The sequence below is a fragment of the Manacus candei genome, unplaced genomic scaffold (genome assembly GCF_025592945.1).
Source record: "Manacus candei isolate 608988 ecotype Guabito, Panama unplaced genomic scaffold, ASM2559294v1 h1tg000018l, whole genome shotgun sequence".
Taxonomy (NCBI): Eukaryota; Metazoa; Chordata; class Aves; order Passeriformes; family Pipridae; genus Manacus; species Manacus candei.
In genome coordinates, this window is record NW_026138066.1 from 21,509,575 (window position 1) to 21,534,977 (window position 25,403).

Genomic DNA, 25,403 nt, shown 5'->3' on the forward strand with positions numbered 1-25,403 from the left:
GCAAAAACAGCTATGCTCTTCAGTGACCTTTGAGCAGGCAGCTAGCCAAAGGCAGCCAACAGGAAATACTAGGTGTGGGGATTTACAGGGTGTTTAGGCCCTTTGTGTCTAAACACAGCTCTTGATCCCTAACATTAAGGCAAAATCTAGATTCCCACCTCTCATATCCCACTGCTGTCAGCAGGAACTTCTGTGTGCTTATGTCTGCTGAAAGGTCAGGTCAGTTATTTAGACTGAACTGACCAGCCTAACTAAATTTTTTGTTGTTTGGTTTTTTTAATGCTGATTTATTAAACCCCCAGGCACAATAACTGCCATCCATCAGACCTTGCTCTGGGCAGAATTAAATATTGTGACACTGCTTGTGCCTCCCTGTCCACAGAGGAAAAGCTGTCATGGCAGGTAGTTCTGCATCTCCTGGTAGCACCATCAGCCCCAGGGCCACAGGTGGGACCCAGCCTTGGTCCAAAGGCAAGTGTGGGCACACCTTCCCCTGCCTGAGCACCAGCTGCTCAGTCTGCCCCGTCTTCACCTGGCTCTGACATGAGTCAGCAGTGCCCTGGCAGCCAGGAGGGCCAACCATGTCCTGGGGGGCATCAGACAAAGAATTGCCAGCAGGTCAAGGGAGGGGATTGTCTTGCTCAGCTCTGCACTGGGGCAGCCTCACCTTGGATATTTGGTGAGGTTTTGGGTGCCATGATATAATAAGGATAGAAAGTTACTAGGAAGTCCAAAGGAGGGCTACAAAGATGGTGAAGGGCCTTGAGAGGAAGCCATATGAGGAGCAGTTGAGGTCACTTGGTCTGTTCAACCTGGAGAAGAGGCAACTGAGGGGAGACCTCATTGCAGGTACAACTTCCTCGTGAGGGGCAGACACTAATCTCTTCTCTGTGGTGACCAGTGACAGGACTCGAGGGAATGGCCTGAAGTTGTGCCAGGGGAGATTTAGGCTGGGTATTAGAAAAAAGTTTTTCACCTAGAGGGTGGTTGGGCACTGAACAGGCTCCCCAGGGCAGCAGTCACAGTACCAAGCCTGACAGAGTTCAAGAAATGTTTGGACAACACTCTCAGGCACATGGTGTGACTCTTGGGGGTGTTCCTGTGCAGAGCCAGGAGTCGGACTCAGTGATCCTTATGGATCCCTTCCAACTCAGGATATTCTGTGATCAGACCTACATCTACCAAAGTGACACAGAAATAAGTTACTGAGTCGCAAATCTTGACCAGAGAGACTAGAAAGTAATTTCTGTTTCAGCATTGCTCATGGCTCGTGCTGTTTGAACCCATGTCCCTGAAAGGTTTACTGTCCTCTACAGTCATTAATCTCTTTGCAGTGGGTTGAGAATGCTTCATGTTAGTACATATGTGTTCAGCATGATGCTTCTCAAAAATTACAAAGCATGCAGAGGTGGCATAAGAAATACTGGATGCATGCTCTCCCTCTAGCACCCAGCTTGGAGCTGCAAGCATTTCTCTGGTAAATATGAGCAGAAGTAGTCAAATGCTTACTTGAGGGGAGAAAAGCGACATCCAGGCTGAGAATTACGTTTTCACAATCTTTATAATGCAGTCAGACAAATGGGAACAGAGACCTTTGTTCAATTCTCTCAAATTTTGGAAAGTAAACAACCTTTTGGCACAGCACTTGTAATTTCAACATAGTGTAGCCTGTTTAATATAGAGTGGATTAGTGCTTGTTCTGGCAGGATTTGATCTCCTAGGACTTTTTGTGAGTTGCTGTAAGAAAGGAAGGGGGAAAAAAAAAGAAAGACAGATGAAAAACTTTGATTGTGCATCAGGCCCAGAGTCTCCCCTGAACAGATTTTAAAATCCCAGGTTAGGTTGGTTAGAGACTGAATGAATCACATTTATAAAGAGATACAATCAGCTAAAGAAGAAACTATCACTGGTGCCAGTTGCTTTCATAATCTCTTAACCATGGTACAGGAATGCACAGCACTGGCAGTGAGGAGGCAGCAAGGAGGTAATAAGTACAATTTAATTAAACACAGAAGATTGAAAGTAAGTTTCTTTGCTTTTCTTTTTTTTTTTTCCATAAAACCAGAATTAAATAGAAGCACATTGAAATTTCTTTCCAAGTACGCAAGCACACATGTACAGATACGTATAAACAAATATATACTGGTACCCTACATAATTTACATTGGAAGAACTAAGCAGTGGTTTCCCTGAGGCATTATGTGCACATGTGCCAAATGGATGTGTTAAAAAGTATTCCATGCAAAACCACACCATACATTACACTAAAGAATCAGGAAACCATGGTGAAAAAGCAATTAATTTTATTTTTTTTTTGGCATTTCTCCTTTACCTGATGTGTCATGCTGCAGCACTTGAGATGTAATAGGTAACCTCAAAAATGTCACTAAACTTACGGTGCAAGTTACTTGCTTGTCTGAAAAAAAACTTCTCTTCTACCTAAAAAAACATTTTGGTACTATGCTGATGGACATAATAGAAACAATTCAAGCAATCTGTCAAGATACACTGATACTGCAATATTTAATAATTTTGTCAGTGCCCATATTCACATAAATTGACCCTACAATTCAATACGAGTTTAACTCAAAAAGAGGTTTGAAAAAATTGTACTCCGTCAAACAACTAGCTGCTAAGTACTAATTTTGACCACGTATGTTGCTACAGGCAGGAAAGTTGGTCCATTGTCTTTGGATAAATATTGATAAATATAGATACAATCTGATTTGTTATACTCATGTTCTATTCTATACATGAGATAGTTGCATATAATGTGTAACCTCTATTTTCATAAAACGGAGGTATTCAGGTTACAAAACATGCAGAAACATACTTTACTGCTTTCATGACATTTATAGTTCAGTTGCTGAGAAAGATGAAGTTCCTTATAGACTCAAACCTGAACATTTTCTAGATTGCTGCAGTCTGATCGACTGTCCTAGCAACTATTTCTCAAAGGAGGAGAAGGCAAGAAGCAGCAACAGCGTTTGCTACTGCAGGAATAGTTGGACTCTTTTTTTTTTTATCCCCCTTCACTTGTTTGAAGCCAGTTGTTAGTCAAGTCTGGTTCAGCAAAGAGGGAGTAAGAGAGAGCAGAGTGTCAGGAAAGGTCACAGGCAGCTTTTACAGGAAGGCTTCAAGGGAGAGACAACCAGTTCAGCTAAGCAAGCCTGAAAGGCAATGTTAAGGGAACAAAACCTCAATAACTTAAAAACTCTAAAAAATGAGTAACAGTCTAGTCAGGAGTCTTCAAGAGAAACGTGGAGCAGCTTCTTACTGAATATTAGGACAGAAAAATATTTTAAGACTATTCAATCAGGACACAATATTTTTAACATTCAGAAGAGGGTATTCAGGAACAGTATGATTTTTCTCATTACAGAGAAACAAACAGCATCATTATCATCACCACCACCACCACCACTTATCATTTTTAGCCTCTGGAGATCACAGCCAGGACCAGCACTCTGCTGTGCTGGAGACTGTACACATAGATAAGGAGAGCTGTTCCTTGCTCTGAAGGGCTTATAACCTAAATAGGGGAAACAGAAAAAGGAAAGTGTGCTACCCCCTCTGTGCAGGGAAGTACGTGAAGTTGGTTCAGCAGAACCTGTATATGTTGGAGAGTGTCTGTACAGTGGAGTTGGAAATTTGACACGTGCTGGAGAATGAGCAACAGCAAAAGAGGAACACAGAGCAGTGGCTTTTTGTTTGTTTCTTTTTATAGCAGGATAGATAAGCTCATAATTCAATTATTTGCCTAGTAGCAATCACTTCATCTCTAAAATAATTCTGAATAACACTGATTCTGAAGACAATCAGAAGCAAACACGAACATCAACAGAGACCTTACACTTGAAAAAGATGACCTGTACTCTTTGTTTTTTACCCCATTATCTTATTTTTCATGATATGAGGTGGGGTTTTCTGACTGTCCAGGACAAGCCACAGTAATAGGAACTGATTTGGCTCTTTGACCACTGTATCTATTTCTCTGCTCAAATTCAGAGAGGATGGGGCTGAAAATGGGGATATGCAGTATATATAAGCCAGTCATAGGAGGCAGTTTATATGTTGAGTTCACAGAGCTGACCCAAACACTCAAAGAGAAAATACACTAAATTCTTCTTACCTCAAAAAAAAAAAAAAAATCTTTTAGCAAATTAGTCCCAATACAGTTCTTCTGCTTTCTATTTTCTACAGGGAAGTTCTATTACTGTCCTTTCTATATTTTAACTGGACCTAGCTCTTTATCTATCTCTTAAGAAAGATTCTGTGTTGGCAAAATACTTTTCTTAAGGAGAAGATGCTGATCATCCTGATGCTTCTCAGGACAGTCTGGAGTTTAACTGAAAAGTAGACCACATGAATCCCTTGTTACTTCTTTTATCTCTTTTTCTACTGTATTTGCCCTCTTATATACAGGAAAAACTTTAAGTGGAGATACACTTTTTCCATTTAATTCCACAACATGCCATAAAATGTGTGCTGTGCAGACCCATTTATGCAGGAGTTTATCCCCAACAGCGACTTCTAATAATTGAATGCTGAAGCAGACATGAAAATGTTTAGGATGCTATAGAAACAAGACTTACAGTGAGTCATGACCTAGAAAGGAAGCAAGGGAAGAGGTTTAAGTGAATCAGCTGGTCAGGTCTGAGCAACAAACAAAAACCCTAAAGCTGTGTTGTTTCTTGCAGCTTGGTCCTTCAGAACACCTGCCAGCCTTCAGAGACACAGCACCAACACCATATAACCAACACCAGAAGGCCTCAGCTGGTTCTGCCCAGGGACATGCAGCATCAGCTCTGTGGAATCTGTCTCCTCTGCTCCAGAAACATGGTGCAGGGATTTACTTACAATTTACTTACAACCCAGACCTGCAGAGAGCTACACTGATGTTCTAGAGACTATTTGCTTGGGTCCTGTACTTTAAGGTGGAAGCTGTTCCCTCCCCCTGGCCCCATCTCAGAGGAATAAACAGAGGCTAAAAATGCAGAGAGTTAAGAAAAGAGGTTTTCTGAACATCACCGGAGCCTTTTCAACTAATATACTTTCTGCTCTTTGGGAAGTCTTTTCAGCTGTCAGGAAGAAGTTTGCCTCTATACGATGGTGACTGTTTGAGGGTTTGAACCTGCTAAGAGTAAGTGTATATAGATGACAGTACAGAATCAGTCCTATGACACAAGGAATGTTATGAAAAGAATTACACTAACTTTTCCTAGTCTTACAGCATATCAGACATATTAAGTTCCACTTATTTAGCTGGACATGTTTCTAATTAACGCTCACTAATTAATTCAGTTAATACTAATTATCCCGTTGTTTACTTCCCTGTCATAGGTGTTCTTACACATATCACAAGCCATGAGAAAAAAAACAAAATCAAACCCAACAAATACTAAGGAGAAAGAATAAAAATTTGTAAGGAGGTAACGTTCTGAACACAAACATTCCACCCAGTCTGGCATGTTTTTCTAAACAGTATTTGCCATGAGAAAGAATGACAAAAGACCACATATGGAAAGAAGAAAATTTCTTAGTAACTTCTTAATCTTTTTTAAAAAGTGTGAAGAGGGAATTTCATTACAGTTTGAAAGAATTAGCATGACTTATGACTATACCAGACTAAATCCAAGTGATTAATGGCTTGATTTTCAAATTTGCTGAGCACCTGCATCTTCAAGATGCTGACTTCAGAAGAATTTTTGGGTGCTCAGAACTTGTGTAAATCAGGTCATAGTGACTTGTCTGAGGTCGTACCAAAGCAGCTGATGATGTCAAAACTGAGAACAGATCCTGCCCTAAAAAGTCCCAGTTCAGAAACTGGAACAAAAGGGAAAGTTCCAGAAACTCCTGGAAAACCCACTTCTGTGTTTTAAGAGTATTTCAGTTAAAATCAGGACTGTATGATGCTGGTCCTTTTCTGCATAATAGCAGAAACATTTCAATCTGAAAATAACCTCAAAATTCAGGTGACATTTACAGAAAAACAGGTTGGGCTATTTTTTTATTGTTGCTAACAACCTACACTAAAATATAAAAATCTAACACATTGAAATCACAATTTGGTAAATAGGTGATGTGGCGAGGCAGAGATTTGTAGGAACTACAAATGTTCAGTAGGAACTAGAAAGAAGAACCAGAAGAGAATATCAGTTACAGCTAAACACAAAACAAGTCTTCTGTTGCTCTTCTGTCGCACAGTCACCATTCTTTTCCTTCTTTGTAGTGCCTCTTACCTAATATTTGTCAAAGGGAAAACATGTAGCAAGACAGTAAGTGGACTTGATCAATCAAAAAATTAGTGATACCCATTCAAGTTTCTGTTTCAAGGAGAAAAACAGGACATCAACGTGCTTCTTTTACCTGTGCTTTCACAAGTGGCAACGCACTGAGTTTCTTGACTGCATCAGTAATGTCTCTGGTTTCCACAAAGCAGAGGACACTGCAGATTGCTTTAGTTGCTTCAATCACATGATCAACTTTATGCTGCTGACAACAAAGAAAGTTTAAAAAAAAAGGCAAACAGTAGACTCAAAGCATTTATCAGAAATGCCTTACCATAAATGCCTTACCATGCCAGTGAATGTGTAGAAAATCGTATCTGCTCAAGCAAAATTCAAACACCCCGTGCATTAATCTGGCTACACTGAAATCACTAATGACCAACTGTTTCCTAAGGAGACAGTAATTTTTGTTGAAGTCCAATTATTTTCCGCAAAATAATTATTTTCCTTGTTGAAAACTGCAACAAGTTTGGTATTAAGGACCGATTTGAAGGCAAAACATTGGTTTGTCGAACATCACGGGTGTAGAAGCACTGTAAAGAAACTTCTGAGGAAGCCTGAACCCAAGAGATTCACAAGCTTTCTGAGGTTTTATGATTCTCTGAATTTATCCTCACTATTGTCTCCTACCCATCTCTGTGAGAGCTGGAAAACAGCCATGTTCCTCCTAAAAATAGTGACTGTGTGGGAGGCTGCATAATCTGACACCTGTGGACTGAGTACTTCTGCAACTAGCTTTCTGCAAAAAAATACATACAGTTAAAACTATTAAATCCTATTGATCATAAATTTAGACCTTTAAATATTACCATATGAAAAAAAATCCCTAGATGGATAATCTCAGAAATACTTGGGGGAATTCAAGGAAAAAAAATTTGGATCCCAAAGGAAGGAAAATGTAATCTTCAAATATCAGGTACTCTATTTCAGGAAAATAAATAAAGAAATAAAAATTCATGGGTTTCCTGCATAGTTCTATCACTTCATTAAACCTTAAAATACATTCTCTGAACAGACAGAAGCTCTCCTATAAATATTCTCCATGTTTCTGTACTGATAAATGTTCCTTTTAGCGCACTACAGCATGTCTATGTACCGATAAAACCATTTCTCTAACTCATCCATTTCATGCCTGAAAAAGAAAAACTGTTCCAAGATGAACTTTCTGGTTTCAAGCTTAAGGTCCATGTGCAGACTGTACCGAGAAGGCTAACACCTCTCATTAATACAAATAAATATACAAATATATTGAGGTGACTAATTCCACATTATCTGCCTTCAGCAGAACTAAAGCAGGAATGAATTACGTAAAATATCCTCAAATATTTGGTGATCAGATTCTTTTAAATATAAGTTGTTGGGGTTTTTTAGTAATTAAGGACAGCAATGCCTTTTCATACTGCAGGTTCTAGAGAGGAAAAGGCTCTGGCTGACTGTGATCTCCTGAGAACTTTAGACTCTCCTTTGGTCTGAAGGTGATTGGCTGTTCTATCAATTTACAAAGAGGACATTTCCTTTCTTTTTTATTTCTTCCTTACCACGTAGGTTTTTATAACTGAACTCTTGCAGGATTTACTCTCTGTGCATGCATATATTGCCAGCTGAAGTAGGAACCCATAAAAATGGCATGGCTTTGCTACTGTGTGTAACACTGACAAACCCAAAGCTTTATACATGCTGGTTTACTGTGAGTTGTTGACAAATGTCTGTCTATATTTAAACACATGTACATATATATATTTAATTACTATGTAGAGTTTTTAATGAATATTAAATATAATTCTAATTCAGCACTTAATTTAAATACATTTTAATTTAGCATCTTTCCTCTTCACGGGGGGGGGGGGGGGTTATGAGTTATTAGAACATGGGATTTTATGCTTGTAAATACATTTATGCAGGGCAATTACTGAGCAGTACACAAGCAATGGGCACACACAAAAGTAATCCTTGAGTAGAGAAACAGCTCTCTGGACAGGGAATAATAAAAAAAATTAAACCAAACCCACAGTCTATATATTTTTGTACATATACATACTATTCCATAAAGAGAGCTGGATACCTTGAGGGATCTATCAATTTCTGTTTAATATGCTATTCCCTTTATAGGTAAATTATCAAGAACTTAATATTTATAGAAGCTAGTATACTATAACACATTGTTTTTATGGTAGCTATTTCTGAAGAGCATATTGCAGATGAAGGAGAGTAAGCATATAAAAAAATTATGTAATAATCTATAATATGAATGGTGACTTCTTTCACACTGTTTCTCTGTTGGGACATGACCATGTAAAGAGCTTTCCTTTTTCATATGTAGAGTAGGACATCGATTTCTGTCCCAAGAAAGGGAAGACAGAGATTAATTTCTTGCAGAAGTTTCACGTCTTCTGAAATTCCAATTACAGTCAGCAACTTGTAATTTTTTTTTTATTTTTGCCTCTACGTATTTAAATTCCAGCAGAACCTTAGAAAGATATTTTGGTGCTTCAATTATTTATATGATTAAAAAAATGTTACTTCATTCTAGAACTCCTACATTCTGTATAAAAAATTTACAAAGTCTTCACTACAGCAACAGCACATTCTGAATAGGTTTTTAAATAAAGTGCATGTCAAGTGATTATCAGGGCAATCAAAAGGGCTGGTTGGTTGACTCTGGGAACCCTCTTTACATTTCAACTCTAACAGCACCAATCCCCTCCCTGTGCCAAATACCTTACTTTTTTTTTTTTTCATTTTTGTTTTATAGAGGCATTATCCATCTTAAAATGAATTTTTCCATTTATTTACCATTATTAATAATGACAGTGGGCTTGTCACATAAGTCAGAAGTGTTGGTGTCTCCAAGTCTTTGAACAAGTAAATTTAGAAATATGCAGATAAATGTGCAAAATACTGTTGATTTGTTTTTTTAATTGAGAATCTCAAGATCTGTCTGATTAAAACCAATGCTTAAGGAACTTCCAGTTGAGTACAGAACTTCAGCAGGTACGTGTGCACTTAATTTGGTGTATGTGAGTAACTCCCACTGCCTTAAATTTCAGTGTGGGCTGAGGGTGGACTGAGGTGAATCAGAGAAGGACAACAACCCTCCCAGTGCTGCAAGTGCTAGTTTTAAAAATCAACATAACGGCTCCGGTGCAGCCTTGGGATGTGGGGCAGTTATAAAGATCCGAATTTTAAACCTTCTTCAAGGAATCTAGTAAGAAGTTAGAGAAAATAAATAATCAAGGATTCAAAGGCCAAAAAAAAGGGTGCTCATTTTTTGCTGTCTTTACCACATATTTGTAAGTTATTACATTACAGCTCCATAATTTTTTTGCCACTTATTAAAACAAATCAATAACACTAGTTTTAATTATTGCAGGTTTGAAAAAGCTCCATATGCTGATGCCTTTGAATGAAAACCTCTGCATGGTGATCTGACCCATATAATTAATTTGCAATACTGCTCTTTTAAGCAATTCATATGAACTTTATTGAGTGTCCCAGAGTAGGCAAGACCTTATTAAAAAAAATTAACTACAGAGAAGTTTAGCTCTAGACACACACATATTTTTTAGATAGTATGAATATTTGAAAAATGTACTTCCTTCCCTTTATAAAAAGTTAATGATCTCAAGAAATTGCTTACTCAAGGTAAAAATCTTTGGCAAAAACAAATTTAAGAGTGCTTCATTATAGGTCTGAGGAATATCTACACAGCATCAGTTGCAGAGGGTGGATTGCAAAGTCTCATTAATGCTGAGGTTACAGCCTTCTTTGAATTTAGAATCTTCTTACTTTAGGCCCTAAAATTTCAAGTGAATGTAAATAATTACCCTGATGGGTCTACTTCAGTAAGGAAATATATATGCACATTTCAGCTTGGGGACCTCAATTTTCCAAATGGTTATGGCTGCATCACATTTTATACACTAAATACTTTCCTTTGAGACGTTGCTTACAAAGGAAAATTCAGTGAATACCTACACAGTTATCAGGCCCAGAGCTTTACTTTGTAGCAAGGCACAGTTCAAAAGCTTATAAATTTGCATGCATTTTGAAAAAGTATCAAAGACTTACATAAAAATATAATATTTTTATCTCTATATATTTAGTTCCATACTTATTGATATATATTTATGTATTCATGTAGATGTGCATTTATATATAGCGTGTGCATGTACACACAGTTATATGCAGGTGTATGTTTTCTGGCAATTCAAAATAGAAATACCCATGGATCAAGAATATCCAGAGAGATTAAAATCTGGACTTAAACATAAGTGACAGAGTTCTGAAACAAAATAATAATTTTATGTTTTAACATACATTTCAAAGAAATCCATAATTTAGCATAGTGAGTTATAACTCTAGAAGGGATACTCTGGAATATATCTCCATGCTACATCACTATTCTTTGATTTTACCAACACCTTTTGTTTTCTTTCTAGCTTTAAACCCTTGAAAGTCAGTTATAATGACAATCTGAAATTCAGATCAAATAACCACGAGGTTTCTTCCAAGGTATGACTCAATTTTTCCTCTAGACACTTGTCCTGAAAGCACTGGTTAGCAGAGAAGATTTCTTAAGAGATCTTTCCTTTAAGGATGTAGCATTCAATTGGCAGCCCACAATGCTTTAAAATAAAATCTCATGGGAGTTTTGCTGTCTAAACCTAATCCTTCGAAGTATCACATGCTTGCATATATATCCTAAATATGTAAACATTAGGTTTGTGGGTTTGAAAATCAGGGACAAATTTTGCAGATACATATAATGCATTATACCTAATCTCAAATATTATACTGTCAACCCAAATGATCCTGGTTTTATTTACAGGTTCCTTGACGCTTAGAAACGGTCACCTTTGATATTTTAAATTTGTAGCACCTTCTTCCTAACTTCAAGCCAAGTTTTATTAAGAGAATTTATATCCTTTCAAAGTCAGATTAAACAGCCTTAATTAAAAGTCTTTCTTAATTGCATCTGAGACAGATTAATAATTAGATACCTTTCACATAGAAGTTAATGCTTTTCTGGTATAACAAACTGAGAAAAATACCTCATTTTGCAACAGATATTCCACTTGATCTCTATAGTTCATAATAACAGAGAAAAGGTTCTGCCTGGAAATCAGAAAAAAACCAACATCAAGTTAATAACAATTAGGTAAAGAGAACAGGTTTGGGTCTTTTTTCCTTTTTTTTTTCCTTTCACATTCTGTAAGTCTGGAATAGCTTAATTGACAGTGTTTTTATGTTGGTATAAAATAAGGACAAGTGTGTATGCAGACATCATGTAATTGAGTCTGTATCTTCATGTTTTTTGGTAGTTATTTGCCACAAAGGCTAGATGCAAAAAATCTACATATACATGGAGGATACAAGTTTCCCAAGTTAAAGAACTCCAAGAAGTGATTTGCTATTTCAGTATCTACTGAACTTCACATCCCATTTATTTTACTGTTTAAGGTTAAGCAAGTGCTTAAATACTACCTTGAAGAAGGATGAACTTAAGCATGTGCTACTTTCTTACAGCTAGACTTGATGATTTTAAAGGTCTTTTCCAACTTAAATGATTTTATGACTCAATGCCTTCTTTCTCAATCACTTCACAGACTAAAGTTGCTGAGAATCAGGTAAAAAAATCTGCAAAACATCTGGAAAAGCTCTACATTTCAAAAATCCATACTAAATCACAAGTATAAAACCGTGTGTCATAAAAAGGGAAACCATTGCTACATAGCCCACTAAACTTTATTTGCATACAGTTCTCAAGTTTACATTCTCAAACTGTTTCAGCAACTGCCTTTTCTTTAGCCTTACCTAAGCTGTGAATTTGTTTTACTTCTGTAGACAGACTTATGCCACTCTATGGTTCCACACCTTTGTCATGCTACACATCAAATTACCACAAATTCTGCACAAGCAGATTGCTGCATCTTAGCAAAGCTTCGCTAAATTAATTAGGATTATGAAGAGGAGCGTACATTTTCTACACTGAACTCCAGGACTGATGCTTCAGCTGTAAATCTCACCATTTCAGGATCACAGGCTCCAAGTGCTATCACCAAAAGATAACTAAAAATCAGAGTTTTGCTTTTAGGAAGCGTTTGTGTAATTTTCTGTGTTTCGAGCACTGTGAAATTCTGGCTGTCGATTATTTGTCAGCTGGAACAAACCAAAAAAAGGTACCTATGAGACAAAGCTAATGTCTGACTCACAGGTGCATTTCTGTGTCAGCCTCCTCTCTAGGGTCAAATCATCAGGAAAGGATATGGAAACCCTAATCCCCACTTTTACACCCTGCCTACCCTACTGACACATTATTGCCTTGATGGTCATCAGAGGTAAGTTAGGGTTTGCACATGCTTTTATGAAAAAGTGGAAATTGTAATTTATATTCAATTGCAACTGAACTACCTTCAGCTGCAATTAATGCAGAAAGCATTATTTGTTTTACTCTATTCTTTACTTTATTCTCGACTTTTCTGCATTCCTGTATCCCCCAATCATCTTCTGTCAGGGTTCTCCCTCTTCAGAAGGCTTAGAAGGGAATCCCCCCCAGTCTCCTACCCCCATTGCAGTCTGGTAGCTGAAAGTCACAAAAGGGTTTTGATTTCTTCAGAGCAAATGGACTATTGTTTACAGAGAAATTGTGTGTGTCCTCATGTATCTCAGCTGGGCTGACAAATCAGAGATGAGGGTTGCAAGCAGGGCCTTAAAGTACAGGTTTCAAGGTACATGATTAGGCTTCCATTATCTATACAGCAGGACAAGGAGGATCACTGCACTGAAATAATCATAGAGAAATGTTAGGTGGCCTTCCCTGTGCCAATACCATGGTGCATTTCCCTGCAGACAGTACTATTCACTTCCTCCTAAAGGTAGTTCTGCCTTTACAGCTTTTTTTTTCCAATCTGCACTAGCTTTATCTAACCAGGCTTTTTGTGTGTGGAGTAGCTGCCTGGCAATTCCTCCTGTAATCCTGTTAAATCATAGCTAATACAAGTTGTTGCTCTACTTTGACCAAATCTCCAGGCATAACATCTTTTCCATAGTATTGCCCAGCTCGAAAGTAGTTCTGAACATGTGAGCTTGCCTTGTTGATTTTTTACATCCAGGTAAGCATATTCATTAGCATACTTGGCCTAAATGCAGGTTACAGAATAATTTCATTAGTTATAATGATAGTTTAAAAAATTAGCGTGTTTTCCATCAGTTTATTCTTCCCTAGGGAATTTTCTGTATAAAGTAGCCATAATTTTACATAATTATTAGGAAACTAATTCAGCAACTTGTACCAATGATTGAAGTACTGCTACCAATGCTATCCTGAATATCTTTGTCTGCTAGATAATAATACAGGTGTGTTATCATACAGACATACTTCCTATTTGTACAGCTTTGATAGCTGTGTATAAATATGGCAATGCTAACCCAGGAACATTCAGTACATCTTTGATGTTGAGGGCAGTTTTTAGCAAGGTAATAGTCTTCAAAAGAAAATAAATAAGAAAAGTACAAACAACTTAAGAGAGTCAGTCTACATGGGAGGAAGATGTCAAGTTTATACCACATACTTACAGTATTAATTTCTCAGTTCCCTGGTAGCACCACCTACTGAAGACATGCTTGATTCCCTTTCTAAAATGCTGTTTATCCCTTTCTAAAATGTGTATACCACGCTGCCTAACTAAGCATGGCCAGGCCCAGAGAATTGTGGTGGATGGAGTTATGTCCAGTTGGCAGCTGGGCACATGTGGTGTTCCTCAGGGTTCAGTATTGGGGCAGTTCAGTTTTATATCTTTATCAGTCTTTTGGACAAGGGAATCAAGGGCACCCTCATCAAGTTTGAAGATGACACCAAGTTGGGTGGGAGCGTTGATCTGCTGGAGGCTGGGAAGGCTCTACAGAGGGATCTGGACAGGCTGAATTGATGGTCTGAGGCCAATTGCCTGAGGTTCAACATGACCAAGTGCCAGGTCCTGCCCTTGGATGACAACAAGCCCAGGGAGCACTACAGGCTGGGGGCAGAGTGGCTGGAAAGTGGCACAGCACCTGAGGGTGCTGGTCGACAGCAGATGATCACGAGCCAGCAGTGTGTCCAGGTGGCCAAGAACAACGACATCCTGGCTTGTACCAGCAATACTGTGGCCAGCAGGACTAGGCAAGTGACTGTCCCCCTGTACTCTGCACTGGTGAGGCCTCACCTCAAATCCTGTGCTCAGTTTTGGGCCCCTCACTACAAGATGGACATTGAGGTGTTGGAGCATATCCAGGGAAGGGCAATAGAGCCAGGGAAGAGTCTGGAGCACAAGTGTTACAAGGAGTAGCCGAGGGAGACGGGATTGTTTAGCTTGGAGAAAAGGGGGCTCAGGGGGACCTATAGTAAGTGATCCTGTTCTGCAGACATTCTCTGTGGTCCTAAAGTTCATAGACTCGTCATTAAAATACTTTATAGCAAGGATCAGAATGGAAATTTAGGTCGCAGTCCCAGGAAACCAGATGGGTCCTCAGCAAGCACCAGGTACCATGAACAAGTCACTACCTCTATATTTTTCTCCAAGTGTGGCATTTACCATTGCTGGCAAAGTACTTGATAACACATAGACAAAAAACATCACGAAAAGTGTTAACTGCTTCTTTATCTGAAAGTATGAAACAGAATACAATGAAAGTTGAATGAGGAATCTCTCTCATTTAGTGCTTGTCCATCCCAGATTAGCTTTAGAGCCAGATGCACTTTGAGTGCCAAGTTAAAAGCTTGTCATAGCTAGCCTCCATAAAAAAAAAATTAAATAAAAAATTTTAGAAGATCACTCAACTGTGAAAATACAGACCTAATGAAGAGCAAGCCTATTATTTTTACAGTGTTTAATCTCAAAAATTATGACACCTTCAATCATGGGAATCTTTGGGAAACATGAAATCTCTAATGAAAACTTCAGTGACACGAAAGGAAGAGAATGAGGAAAAATTACACAGATCTAAAAGAGATTATTGATTTTTCCTGAACAAGCACTAAGGTCTCAAAATAAGAGTCTAAAATATTGAGACAACTGTCTTCCTCTTTGGTATCATTCCTGTCTCCAGTACTTCTGGAACTATCCTTTGGGGCAAGGAGGTTCACTGCAAATACAAACAATTGCAAACATAAATACTGCTAAATACCAGCTTACCGAGTCAGTCTCATGGCAGAAGTGTCTCTTAACAGCTGATTCATACAGAACCTTCTTTGGTCATCCCCACACTGTGGAAGAGAGGTGTATAGTGAGATATATCATTCTGACAAGAAGCATGTATGTTGGAGAGATTTGCACTGTATTTTCCAAAGTCAGCATGTTCTTAAGTATGTTCAAGATGTTTCAATCTGAAATTTTATTTAGTGAATATCTTATCATACTTCTCGTACACTGGGTGGTATTATAGAGGTACCAGTGGGGGCAGATCTTATGGCAGTACTCCCAGAGTCATCTAGCAAAGGTCTCGGGAATCTGGGGAGCTCCCCACTGAGTGGAAGCTAATTAACATTATTCCAGTTTACAAGAAGGGCACAGGGAAATGGAATGGAATACAGTGAAATACAAGGGAGGAGAGGATATATAACTCAATTGGTAGGGACCATGAGTGATAATCTAGCCCAAGTGATGCACTATTGACATCACCAATTACTTATCCAATTAGATGATGGATCTACCTAGCAATGGATTATGACATCACGGATGACCCAGAATCTCTTGCTGTTTAAATGAGCTCATGCCCTAAACTCAAGCTGAGTAAATTTGTGAGGTTTGGAGTGGTAGGCAAGACCTTTGGTGCTGGTGCTTGTCTCTGGGAGTTGCTCCTTGCAGCTCTTGATGCTGTTGGAGGATTTTTCCCAGCCATGGCACATTCAGGCAGCGGGGGCACCCAGGAGACAAGCTCACAGCAGTAGAGGTGGGTTGGGAGGGGAAACATCACCCTGAGCAGCTGGGAGGCTTTCCTTCTTGAAGGACCTGTGTATTTCTTCCACTGCTCCCCAGGCCAGGTTCTCTCCCTTTGCTTGTGTCCCCGCTGCTGCAGCGCTGGTGAGAGGGAGCAGCTTGACATCCCGAGCGATCCCAAGTGCCCCTCCTGCCAGATAAGCTCCAGCACTTTGCATGTCTCTCTTGGCAGGACATGGCATCAGGTGCCAAAGAAGACATGGGGGAGAGCAGCTGTGCTGAAAGTGGTGGCAGCCTGAGCCACCCGCCACAGGCAGGACCGCTGGAGGCAGTAGAAGACTCCTGGTGCCCCATCTGCCTGGAGCACATGAAGGAGCCGGCCTACGTGACCTACTGCATGCACAAATTCTGCTTTCAGTGCATCTGGCAGTGGGCCATGGCGAGACACAACTGCCCCGTGTGCAGGCAGCCCATGGAGAAGCTGCTGTACTCAGTGCGAGGGGACCGCGACTACGAGGAGTACAAGATCAGCCTGCTCGCCCTCGCACGGAGCGTGATGGCCTACGAGTGGGCCTTCCAGGCACTCCCCCCAGAGACACTACAACCAGCATGGGTGGCCCACGACCAACAGCCCTTGGCTGGCAGAAGAGGCCTCCTGGGGACTGAGAGTGCCCAGAGGCAGGACGCAGCTCCGGGGCCCTCCAACGCTCCTTCCCAGCAGGCTCCCACGTCCAGTGCTTCCTATGAGACAGCCCCACCAAGGGCAGGCGAGTGTCCAGCTGGCCCTGCTGCTCCCCTGGACCCACACAACAGCACTGAGTAGCTTTGGCCCCTCAGCATCCCCCCTCTCCTGCACCCAATAAACAGCATGGTTCTTTCCAGCACACGTGTGTGTTACGGTCAAAGAATGTTTCTAAGTCCACAAGGCCTTGGTGGGATTCATTCTCGAGTACTAAAGGAGCTGGTGGATCCTATGGCATGATCCCCTAAGTCCTCTAGCAAAGGCCTTGGGAGTCTGGGGAGGTCCCTGCCTACTGGAAGCTAGTCAGTGTTATTCTAATTTACAAGAAGGGCACAAGGGAATGTGATGGAATGCAATAGAGGGAAGAGGAGAAGAGAGGGGAGAGGGGGAAGCAGGGAGGAAGAAGGGAAGGAGAACGTAGTTCAGTTGGTCAGGATCTACAGTTTTCATCTAGTCCAACTCCCTCACCTCTTCAGGACTGGCCAAGGATTAAAGCCCATTATGAAGGGTTTGTACAAGTGCCTCTTTCTAAGGGACTGATGTGATGAAGCATTGACCACCTTTCTGGGAACCTACTTCTTGTTTTTGAACACCCACTCTGTGAAGAACCATGAGTGTGTGACTGATAGGATCCAAAGAGGATGTGATGGACTACAGCAACAGGGTGTATGTGAATTATTTATCTGAATACATATGGTTGATTATTATATAGAAGAGTGACAAGATATACGTTTCTATGACACTAGTTAAACTAAAACCTTAGTGGAGATTTCTATAATGTAACATAGTTCATATTTCAAAATTTAGAAGGATCATAAAAATCACAGGTCAAATTCTCCCCAAGAGTAAGTGCACATTATATCACAAAAATAAACAGTAGTGCATAGCTGTCTGAGATAGTTGAAGAATCTTAAAAGTCTTGAAGTTTGTTTTTTAAAAGAACACTTTTTACACATCTTTTTTTAATGAACTCTGAGAGAAAGAAATTTATTTTCCAGAACCTGACACTAAGTCTGTGACTTCACAGTGGCCAAAGGCACATGTTTTAGATAACAGCAGCAACAAAATTACTGTGAGCTCAGTATAGACTTTGTCAGAGCCTTGATTTCAGTGTGACTGGAGCAGATTTCAGTAGAGCTGAAGAAATCTATAGAACTGGGTCCAAAGTGAAATAAATACTACAGCTTTCAGTGCACCATATCTGTCTCCTCTGTTAGGTTTTTTCTGGTCCTGATAGACTCACTGGCATTCCTGCCTGCTAGCAGAACCTCTCCTTTCTTTACAAGTGCTCTGTCACAAGCATGCCCTGGAGCTGGAGGAAAACTCTGTCTGTGGCTTATTCCACCTCAAGAGCTGCTCATGTTCTCTGCTATTATTAGTAACTGGAAGTAACTTCATGGCCTGAAGCTCTCAGAGCTGTGTGTTACTATAAAGGGTTTATCAATAATTCACCTGAGGAGATCTTAAAATGTCACCCTTCCTAGTTAAACCCTATTGTAGGTTCCACAAATTCTTTGAGATAACGAACGTTTTCTAATGGCCTGAACACTGCTAATTTGTCTTCCAAGCTTGTTAGTTACCTGGCTGAAAGACATTACTGTGTGCTAGTAATCATGCTACCTGGTAATCATAACCATTTCCAAAACCTGAAGCATCAAGGATGCTCAGTCTCTGCTCCTGGCCTCCACAGTGCATTGCAGTATATTAAACCTTGTTTAAACATGTCAAACTGCAACAGAGTTGAAGGAGACTTTATACATATTAATAGAACATGCAGCATTTTTCAGTAGCACAATTTCAAGGGATACTTAAATACAAAGATCCCTTCTGTTTGAGTACTACACAATCCCTCTAGAAAACTACAAACATTTAAATATGGAAAAATCTCCACCTTCTCCCCATGATGGGCCTCTGACTAAATATCACTTTCTGGCTCTTTTAGTCCAAAAATCCCTTTCTGGGAGCAATCGAGGCTTTTGTTAGGAACCTGTAAGTGTTCTTTCCTGCCTCTCTATTACAAAGATTAATGGTTTTCCTGAGATAATCAGAATGTGGAGATAAGTCTGAAAAAATGGGTCTCTAGGACAGGCAGAGCACTCCCTGGATATGGTATCTGGATAAAGGTTTCTGCTTCTACACTGTTCCACTGAACATTACTTCCAAACCACCACCTACCTGCTAGGAATTTAACTTTTCTGACCCACTGCAACTTGAGGTTTGTGCTTAAGAGTCACTTCTTAGAGACCTGGGTTAAAATACAGAGTAGGACAGGTGTGAAGTCAAAACAAATTTAGTAGTCATTATTCAGTATTACTGCAACCAGTGTACACTGGGCCACCACTTCCCAAGAGGACTATTGGATTTTCTCCCTATTTGCTGTCAATCTCAAGATTTCAGTGTGTGGAGAAAAATCTCTAAGGTGCAGAATTCCCACTCCTGTCAACAGAAGCTCTGTCTAGATGGTATAAAATCTATAACCTTATGCTCCCTGTATAGGCTTATATCAGTTTAGTAGGAATTGTGCATCTTGAAAATTCATGTCTTAAAAAACTTTTCTTCAAGAGTGTTAAGGTTGATAAATCTCATATCTCCAAAAACCAAAATCAAATTAAAGGTCATCCACTAGGCTGAAGGACCTGTGATTCCATGTAAAGCCCATGGCCAAGTGTCTTGCTTGTAATTGCTCATCTGAAGACAATTTCCTGCTCTGAATACTTCATAATAGAATGCCAGATTCCCACAAAAGGAAAGAAAGCAAGTGTTCACCTTAAAAGATATGTTTTTCAGCTTAATTTACAAAAGAATTATGAACATTAAGTTATTGGCTAAAGTTCAAAAAGTGTCTGTTTAAAATAAAAAAAGTTGCTCATTACTTGAAAGTATCCACTTATATCAGTTATTAAGCATAATAATAAAATAATAGTAACTTGCATGTACAGACAGATATTTTTAACTATGCAACCTGAATTCAACAGGGTCATATAAGGTAAGCAAGAGTCAGCCTGCAGATGGCCTTAGTGTAGAGTTCTACTTCCTTAGCACACAAACAAGCTTTGAAGCTTCACAAGAGACTCCTGAACACATCATTAGGTTCCAGTTTTGAAGATCTATAGTAGTAATGTTGACCTAGAAAAGGTAAATAACTTTTCCAACATTACACATACTTTCACCTGTCCATAATTACATCTAATCACCAACACTTCATTCTTCACAAGCCCCTTTGGCAGCTGAATGAACTTTTCCATCTCCTAACCCAGGATGTATTGTCACAGATCTAACACCAGAAAGGACTGTGATGTCCATCTAATCTCAGGCACATGGTGACTTCTGCTTTAACCTCAACAACTTGCAGCTAAATGACAGCAAGGTACAACAGACACTTTCCCAAGACAAAACTCATTCCAGTGGTCACTGAACGTGTTCTTTTTACTGATGTGATATGGGGATGAGATGAAAAAGAACATATGAGATGGACACTTGTTCAGCCCATTCTGAAGGTATATTCAAACATCAACTATTTTCTCTAGACTGAAAGTAAACAGTTGTTAATTCACTGATCTGAATCATATTTGAAGAAGTGACTTGGTGATGAAAAGTCTCATGTTTCCCAATTTACTTTCTTTAGACAATGCTATGTCAAAGAGAATCAATAGCTTTTCAAAAATAAGTGAATAATACTGGCAGTGAAGAATGTCAGTAATTTAAACTGGGATAGCACATATTAGCACTAAACTATACTGCTTTTATCTATAAACTGGTTAAAATGTTAAATATGTATATATAATCAACTTCACTATAGTCCTTTTTTTTAATGCTTCAGGTAAAATATTGTATGGAACTTGAGGTTTCACGTGGCAACACATGACAAAAATTAAAAGAAAGTCCCTACCCTCTTTTTGCTAGACATCTTTCATCTGACCCATGTATTGACAGACTCAGGTTATTATCATATCTATGCAAAGCAGGTTATTGGTACTATCTGTGAACAGAGATAACACACTGCCAGTGAACACTGCCCAGAGCAAAGCTTCTGCTGCACTGCAAACTTTGGGCTGGAAGTAAATCAAGGTTGCCCACTGAGAATAAAGCTCACATTTAGTAGCACAGGTCAGTGCCACTGAAGCTCAGTAATCAAGGTTGCTTAAAGTCAAATAATCCTAATGGCAATCTCCCTGGATTTAGAGATGATGATAAAACAACATTTTCTGCAAGGACGTTTCTGCGTGGGTACAACCAACCACAGACACACGCATCATGCATGCACAAGCACACCATCAGTGATTCTGGTTTTTATAAACCTACCCTGGTTTTCAGTGATAATGACAAGAATCCAAATCTAATTCATTCTACACAGTACCTTGAGAAGTTTTGCCCTTGTTATATTTCAAAACAGAAAGGTCAATGGAAAAGAATTCTCTGACCACTTGAAAAAAGCAGCATTAAACTCTGACAAAACCGATTTTTTTTCTGAAAAAGTAACCTTCGGTCTTTTTCAGTCGTGTTCTCTGCAGTCACTCACTAGATATAAATATGGGAGCAAAGCAGAGATGTTCCCCAGTACATTTCACCTGGAGTTCAGCAATAATATATGCACCCTCAGGAAAGCAAATAATCTCTCTGACTGTTACCGAAAGTTGTTATGTATAAGGATTGGTGGAATTTTATTCCCTCAGGGATGCTTAAAGAAAGTAGAGGGAAAAAAGACAACTTACCGTTCGAGCCAAACTTTGCTTCAGGTGAGCAGTGTTGTGCAGCCGAAGCTGAACGCAGGGGGTTGCCTTGCGAAGACTTTCATGGCTGCCCAAAGTGTGGTCGCTGCAGTTTGGGAGAAAACAAACAAATCGTTATCTCTGCTTATTACTTCCTTCTTTTTTTTTTTTTCTATGCTCCCTTTCCTAAAAGCACCAGTTGACTATAGTCCAAGTGCAAAGGAGACTGAATAATAAAATCCTTGTACTTAGCGCCTATTTCTGTGAAAAGTGATGGTGTGAAAACAATTAAGTGACTGATTACTTGTATCACTGACCATTAAGTTCTGTAACAGAACAAAAATGCACAGGGAGAGAACAGCCTTAACCAACAGCATGTGCTCCCAAAACTCGAGATTTTTCATGCATGTTCTTCAAACCCAAGTTAGTGCAATTTGAAAGTATCCTGGTTATGAATGCATCACTGCAGAACGATTTGTAGTGTCTGATACCCAACTCGAAAATCAAATATTAACTAGAATTTTGAAAATCACATATATTAAGACAGGTGGCCCTTGATTCTTAAAGATATCAAAGTTCTCACCCTGTGCAGCTCACACAGAGGTGGTAAAAGCAGAGCTGGTCTTTCTTAAGTCATATGGCAGCTAAGGTCAGACATAGAGCTCTACTCACTCAGCTGGAGTGGTTATTACAAAATACACTGCTGGTCAAGGATGCTCTTCCCCCCATGACAGGGGAATTAATTATTCTTATTTATTTGCCTCCTCAGAGTAGCTTCTAACCCATTTACCACTTGGTAACTTCTTCTAAGTTATAATACAACCTTGGTTTGTCACTTGAAATTACTTGGAACAAAAATGATTTCACCGTTTCCCTTCCACATCTTGTTTTAAAATGGTGAAATAATGCAAATTTTTTTTCCAGAGTTCAGGCAAACATCTTTTTACATCAGAAAACAATCCTTTGGGATTAATGAGTAGGAAAAACAACAATGGGTTTTACAAAGGCAAATTGATCACCAAAAGTTAGTATGCATCATCAGTTACAACTCTAGTGTATGTTCAATTAGATTCATGTAGCTTTTTTCAAGCCTTGAGCCAGACAAGCACAAAAAAGGATATTCTGTATTTATACAGTTTTGCAGTATGGTAAGTTGTTTCAGAACTCACCGGTCCATGAAGAAAAGACGATTCTTTCTTGGTTTGTCAAGGGCCATAAAAAACTCAGAATTCAGATATAAACTTTTTTTCTACTTAAATAGGCTTTTGATGGAATGTCTGAATAAAAATAGCTGGATTTAGTTTTAAAAAGACCAAAATTCTCACCCTATGAATAAATCATGGAAAGTCTGACTTAGGGGAGACTCAAATCTCACACTGAGCAGCAGAGGTTCCCAGCATAAATGAATGGTTACACTAAAAAATACACTGTATGTATTCGCCACTCAGCACAACTATAGGAAATTAATACCTATTATAAATAATCTGCACTCATACTACACTGTAGTTAAGTAAAACATTAGAGGTGACAAAAGGTGTAAGTGTAGATATAGGATTTTTTTTTTTAAACTTATACATTAAACATCACAGAGGACAAACTCATTTTCATCTGACAAAACAAATACCTAATACCTATGCCAAAGGTTCTCCTTTGGTAGCACTTCCATACACTTGCAAAATTTCTTGATTTCAAGACCATGATGTACAGATGTAAGAGTGAGAGAAGCTAACACCAACACAGGATGTATTGTCACAGACCTAACACCAAAAAGGACTGTGATGTCCATCTAATCTCAGGCACATGGTGATTTCTGCTGTAACCTCAACAACTTGCAGTTAAATCACAACAAGGTAACACAGTGAAATATCTGCACTAGTGCTATCTGTGTATCACCCTCCTCAAATCCCTTCAGAAGCAAAAGTCCAAGCAACCAATTCCCAGTTCCTGTGACTGCACCAATGCATACATTCTCTTCTGTTGCTCCTCAGCATGTCTCTGTGATGTGCCTTCCCATGGCTTTCTTGAAACTTCTTCCTCTCCTCATTTCAGCTAATCAAGTCTGCTTCGTGACTAATGATGAACTCTCTGTGACTGCAGTTGAGTCAGTGAGGAAACTGTGTGAGAGTGGAGTGTGAAGGGAATCAAGTGGGGACCCATTGGGTCACTGGAGCCACTTGCTGTGAAGAAGCTTCGGTCCCAGCAGTGAAAGTCTCAGTGGCTCCTGAATGGTCAGACTACTAAGTTTCCTTAACACTTTAGAACTACCTCACACCTGGTTTTTGCCTTATACCCCACCATTATTCTTGCTCTTTGCATTCTGCCTCATCTCCAACCTTTGGGGACAGGCATAGTGACAAGAATATAACCACAACAAAACACATCTCTGAACCCTGACTCACTTTTTCCTCATTCATCCAGTAGACAGATTCCTATTGCAATGCCAACATCACACCAAGCCAATGACAGGAATTCATCACCAAAGGTGATATATTGGTCTATACCAATATACCTATACCAATACAGAGGAGTGTTCTGCTACTGTACAGCTCTACCCTCCTCTGTAGTTACAGTTTTGTACCACAGGTGTATAAAAACTGCCTTTTGCAAATGTAATTTTTCCATGTCATCACACTTCCAGGCAACACAAGCTATGCCAAGAGAAGCTGAACTTTCTGATTATAACTACATTGACACCAGTGGTTTGTGTTAGTGCTGCTGTGTCAGGCAGATACTATACATCATCAGATCCTTTATTGACACAGCAGTGCTGCCTGAAATATTGCAGGCAGAAGTACTGGCCATGCAGTTGACTTCATGACTGGATTTTATTTGCACAAATACAAAGAGAAAAATTTTGACAGATTTTGTTACACAAGAGACTAGACAAAATGGATTAATGCCTCAGCAAAATAATGTGGAAACCTGGTCTAGATGAAAAGTGAAATACAAGAAATAGTGTAGCTTCACCACAGATGGACAGATTTTAGCTGTACCCCAGGCACATTTGCTACTGCACCTGTACCATTAAGACAAAGGCAATATATTTCCTTTGGAGGATAATATGATTATTAGTAACTGGTTTACAGCCCTCTGAGCTCTGTATATAAAAAAATAAAAGCACTACAACATTATTAACTCAATTTTTCCCCTAATTTTGTCTGAAATCACTTGGAGATTACAACTTTGTGGGAATGCCATGACAAATGACATGAAGAAAAAGGCAGTCCTTGTCTTTAGGAGACATGGTAATGACTGGTCAAAATAAAGGGACTTGCCTGTCGTCTCACAATATATCAGAAGCAGAGAAAGGGAAAATCCCTCTCTCCTGAGAGACCCCCTTACTAGTGGCTTCCCCACAGCAAGGTTTTCTGATGTGCTATTAGCTCCAAACCCTAACACGGTTCAATCAGACTATTTTTTTTAAGGGACTCAGCTGAGCAGCATCTCTGAATGAGAAACTTAATCTGCAGTGACAAGAGAAAATTACATTTATTTTTCACAAAGAACATGTTCATCCAAAGGTACTTGCTTCTTATGATTCCAATCTGCACGATTATGTCTCTGCCCAGTGTATAATTAATAGATTAAACTTTGAGTGAAAACCAATTCTTATTTAGATTTCAATTCCCAGAGAACAGAATTAGTAAGGTAAAAAAAGAAATAATAATAAAATGTCATCAATAAGGTCACAGGCAAGCATGTGAGAAGAAATGATAAGCATTTACACTTTTCAGTTCCATACCCCTGC

The 25,403-nt window shown here is 39.3% G+C and overlaps 2 protein-coding genes across 5 annotated transcripts in view; one reads left to right on the forward strand and one right to left on the reverse strand.

Moving 5' to 3' along the window:
• The window catches only part of PIK3C2G (phosphatidylinositol-4-phosphate 3-kinase catalytic subunit type 2 gamma), a 206,915-nt gene that overhangs the window by 163,220 nt on the left and 18,292 nt on the right, over positions 1 to 25,403 (reverse strand). For 2 of the 4 annotated variants that reach the window (XM_051784414.1, XM_051784415.1), the window contains 4 exons: positions 21,659 to 21,761; positions 15,461 to 15,531; positions 11,342 to 11,405; positions 6,370 to 6,492 (listed from right to left, as the gene is read on the reverse strand). In XM_051784414.1, coding sequence (XP_051640374.1) covers positions 6,370 to 6,492; positions 11,342 to 11,405; positions 15,461 to 15,531; positions 21,659 to 21,761 — 361 coding nt within the window. Of the gene's footprint in view, positions 1 to 6,369; positions 6,493 to 11,341; positions 11,406 to 15,460; positions 15,532 to 19,121; positions 21,631 to 21,658; positions 21,762 to 25,403 lie in introns of those variants that run through there. The other 2 variants (XM_051784417.1, XM_051784416.1) reach the window with 2 other exon arrangements.
• Positions 16,096 to 17,077, forward strand: LOC127469764 (uncharacterized). The gene is made up of 2 exons (XM_051784495.1): positions 16,096 to 16,217; positions 16,437 to 17,077. The coding sequence occupies exon 2, from the start codon at positions 16,440 to 16,442 to the stop codon at positions 17,025 to 17,027; it is 588 nt and encodes a 195-aa protein (XP_051640455.1). The 5' UTR covers positions 16,096 to 16,217; positions 16,437 to 16,439; the 3' UTR covers positions 17,028 to 17,077.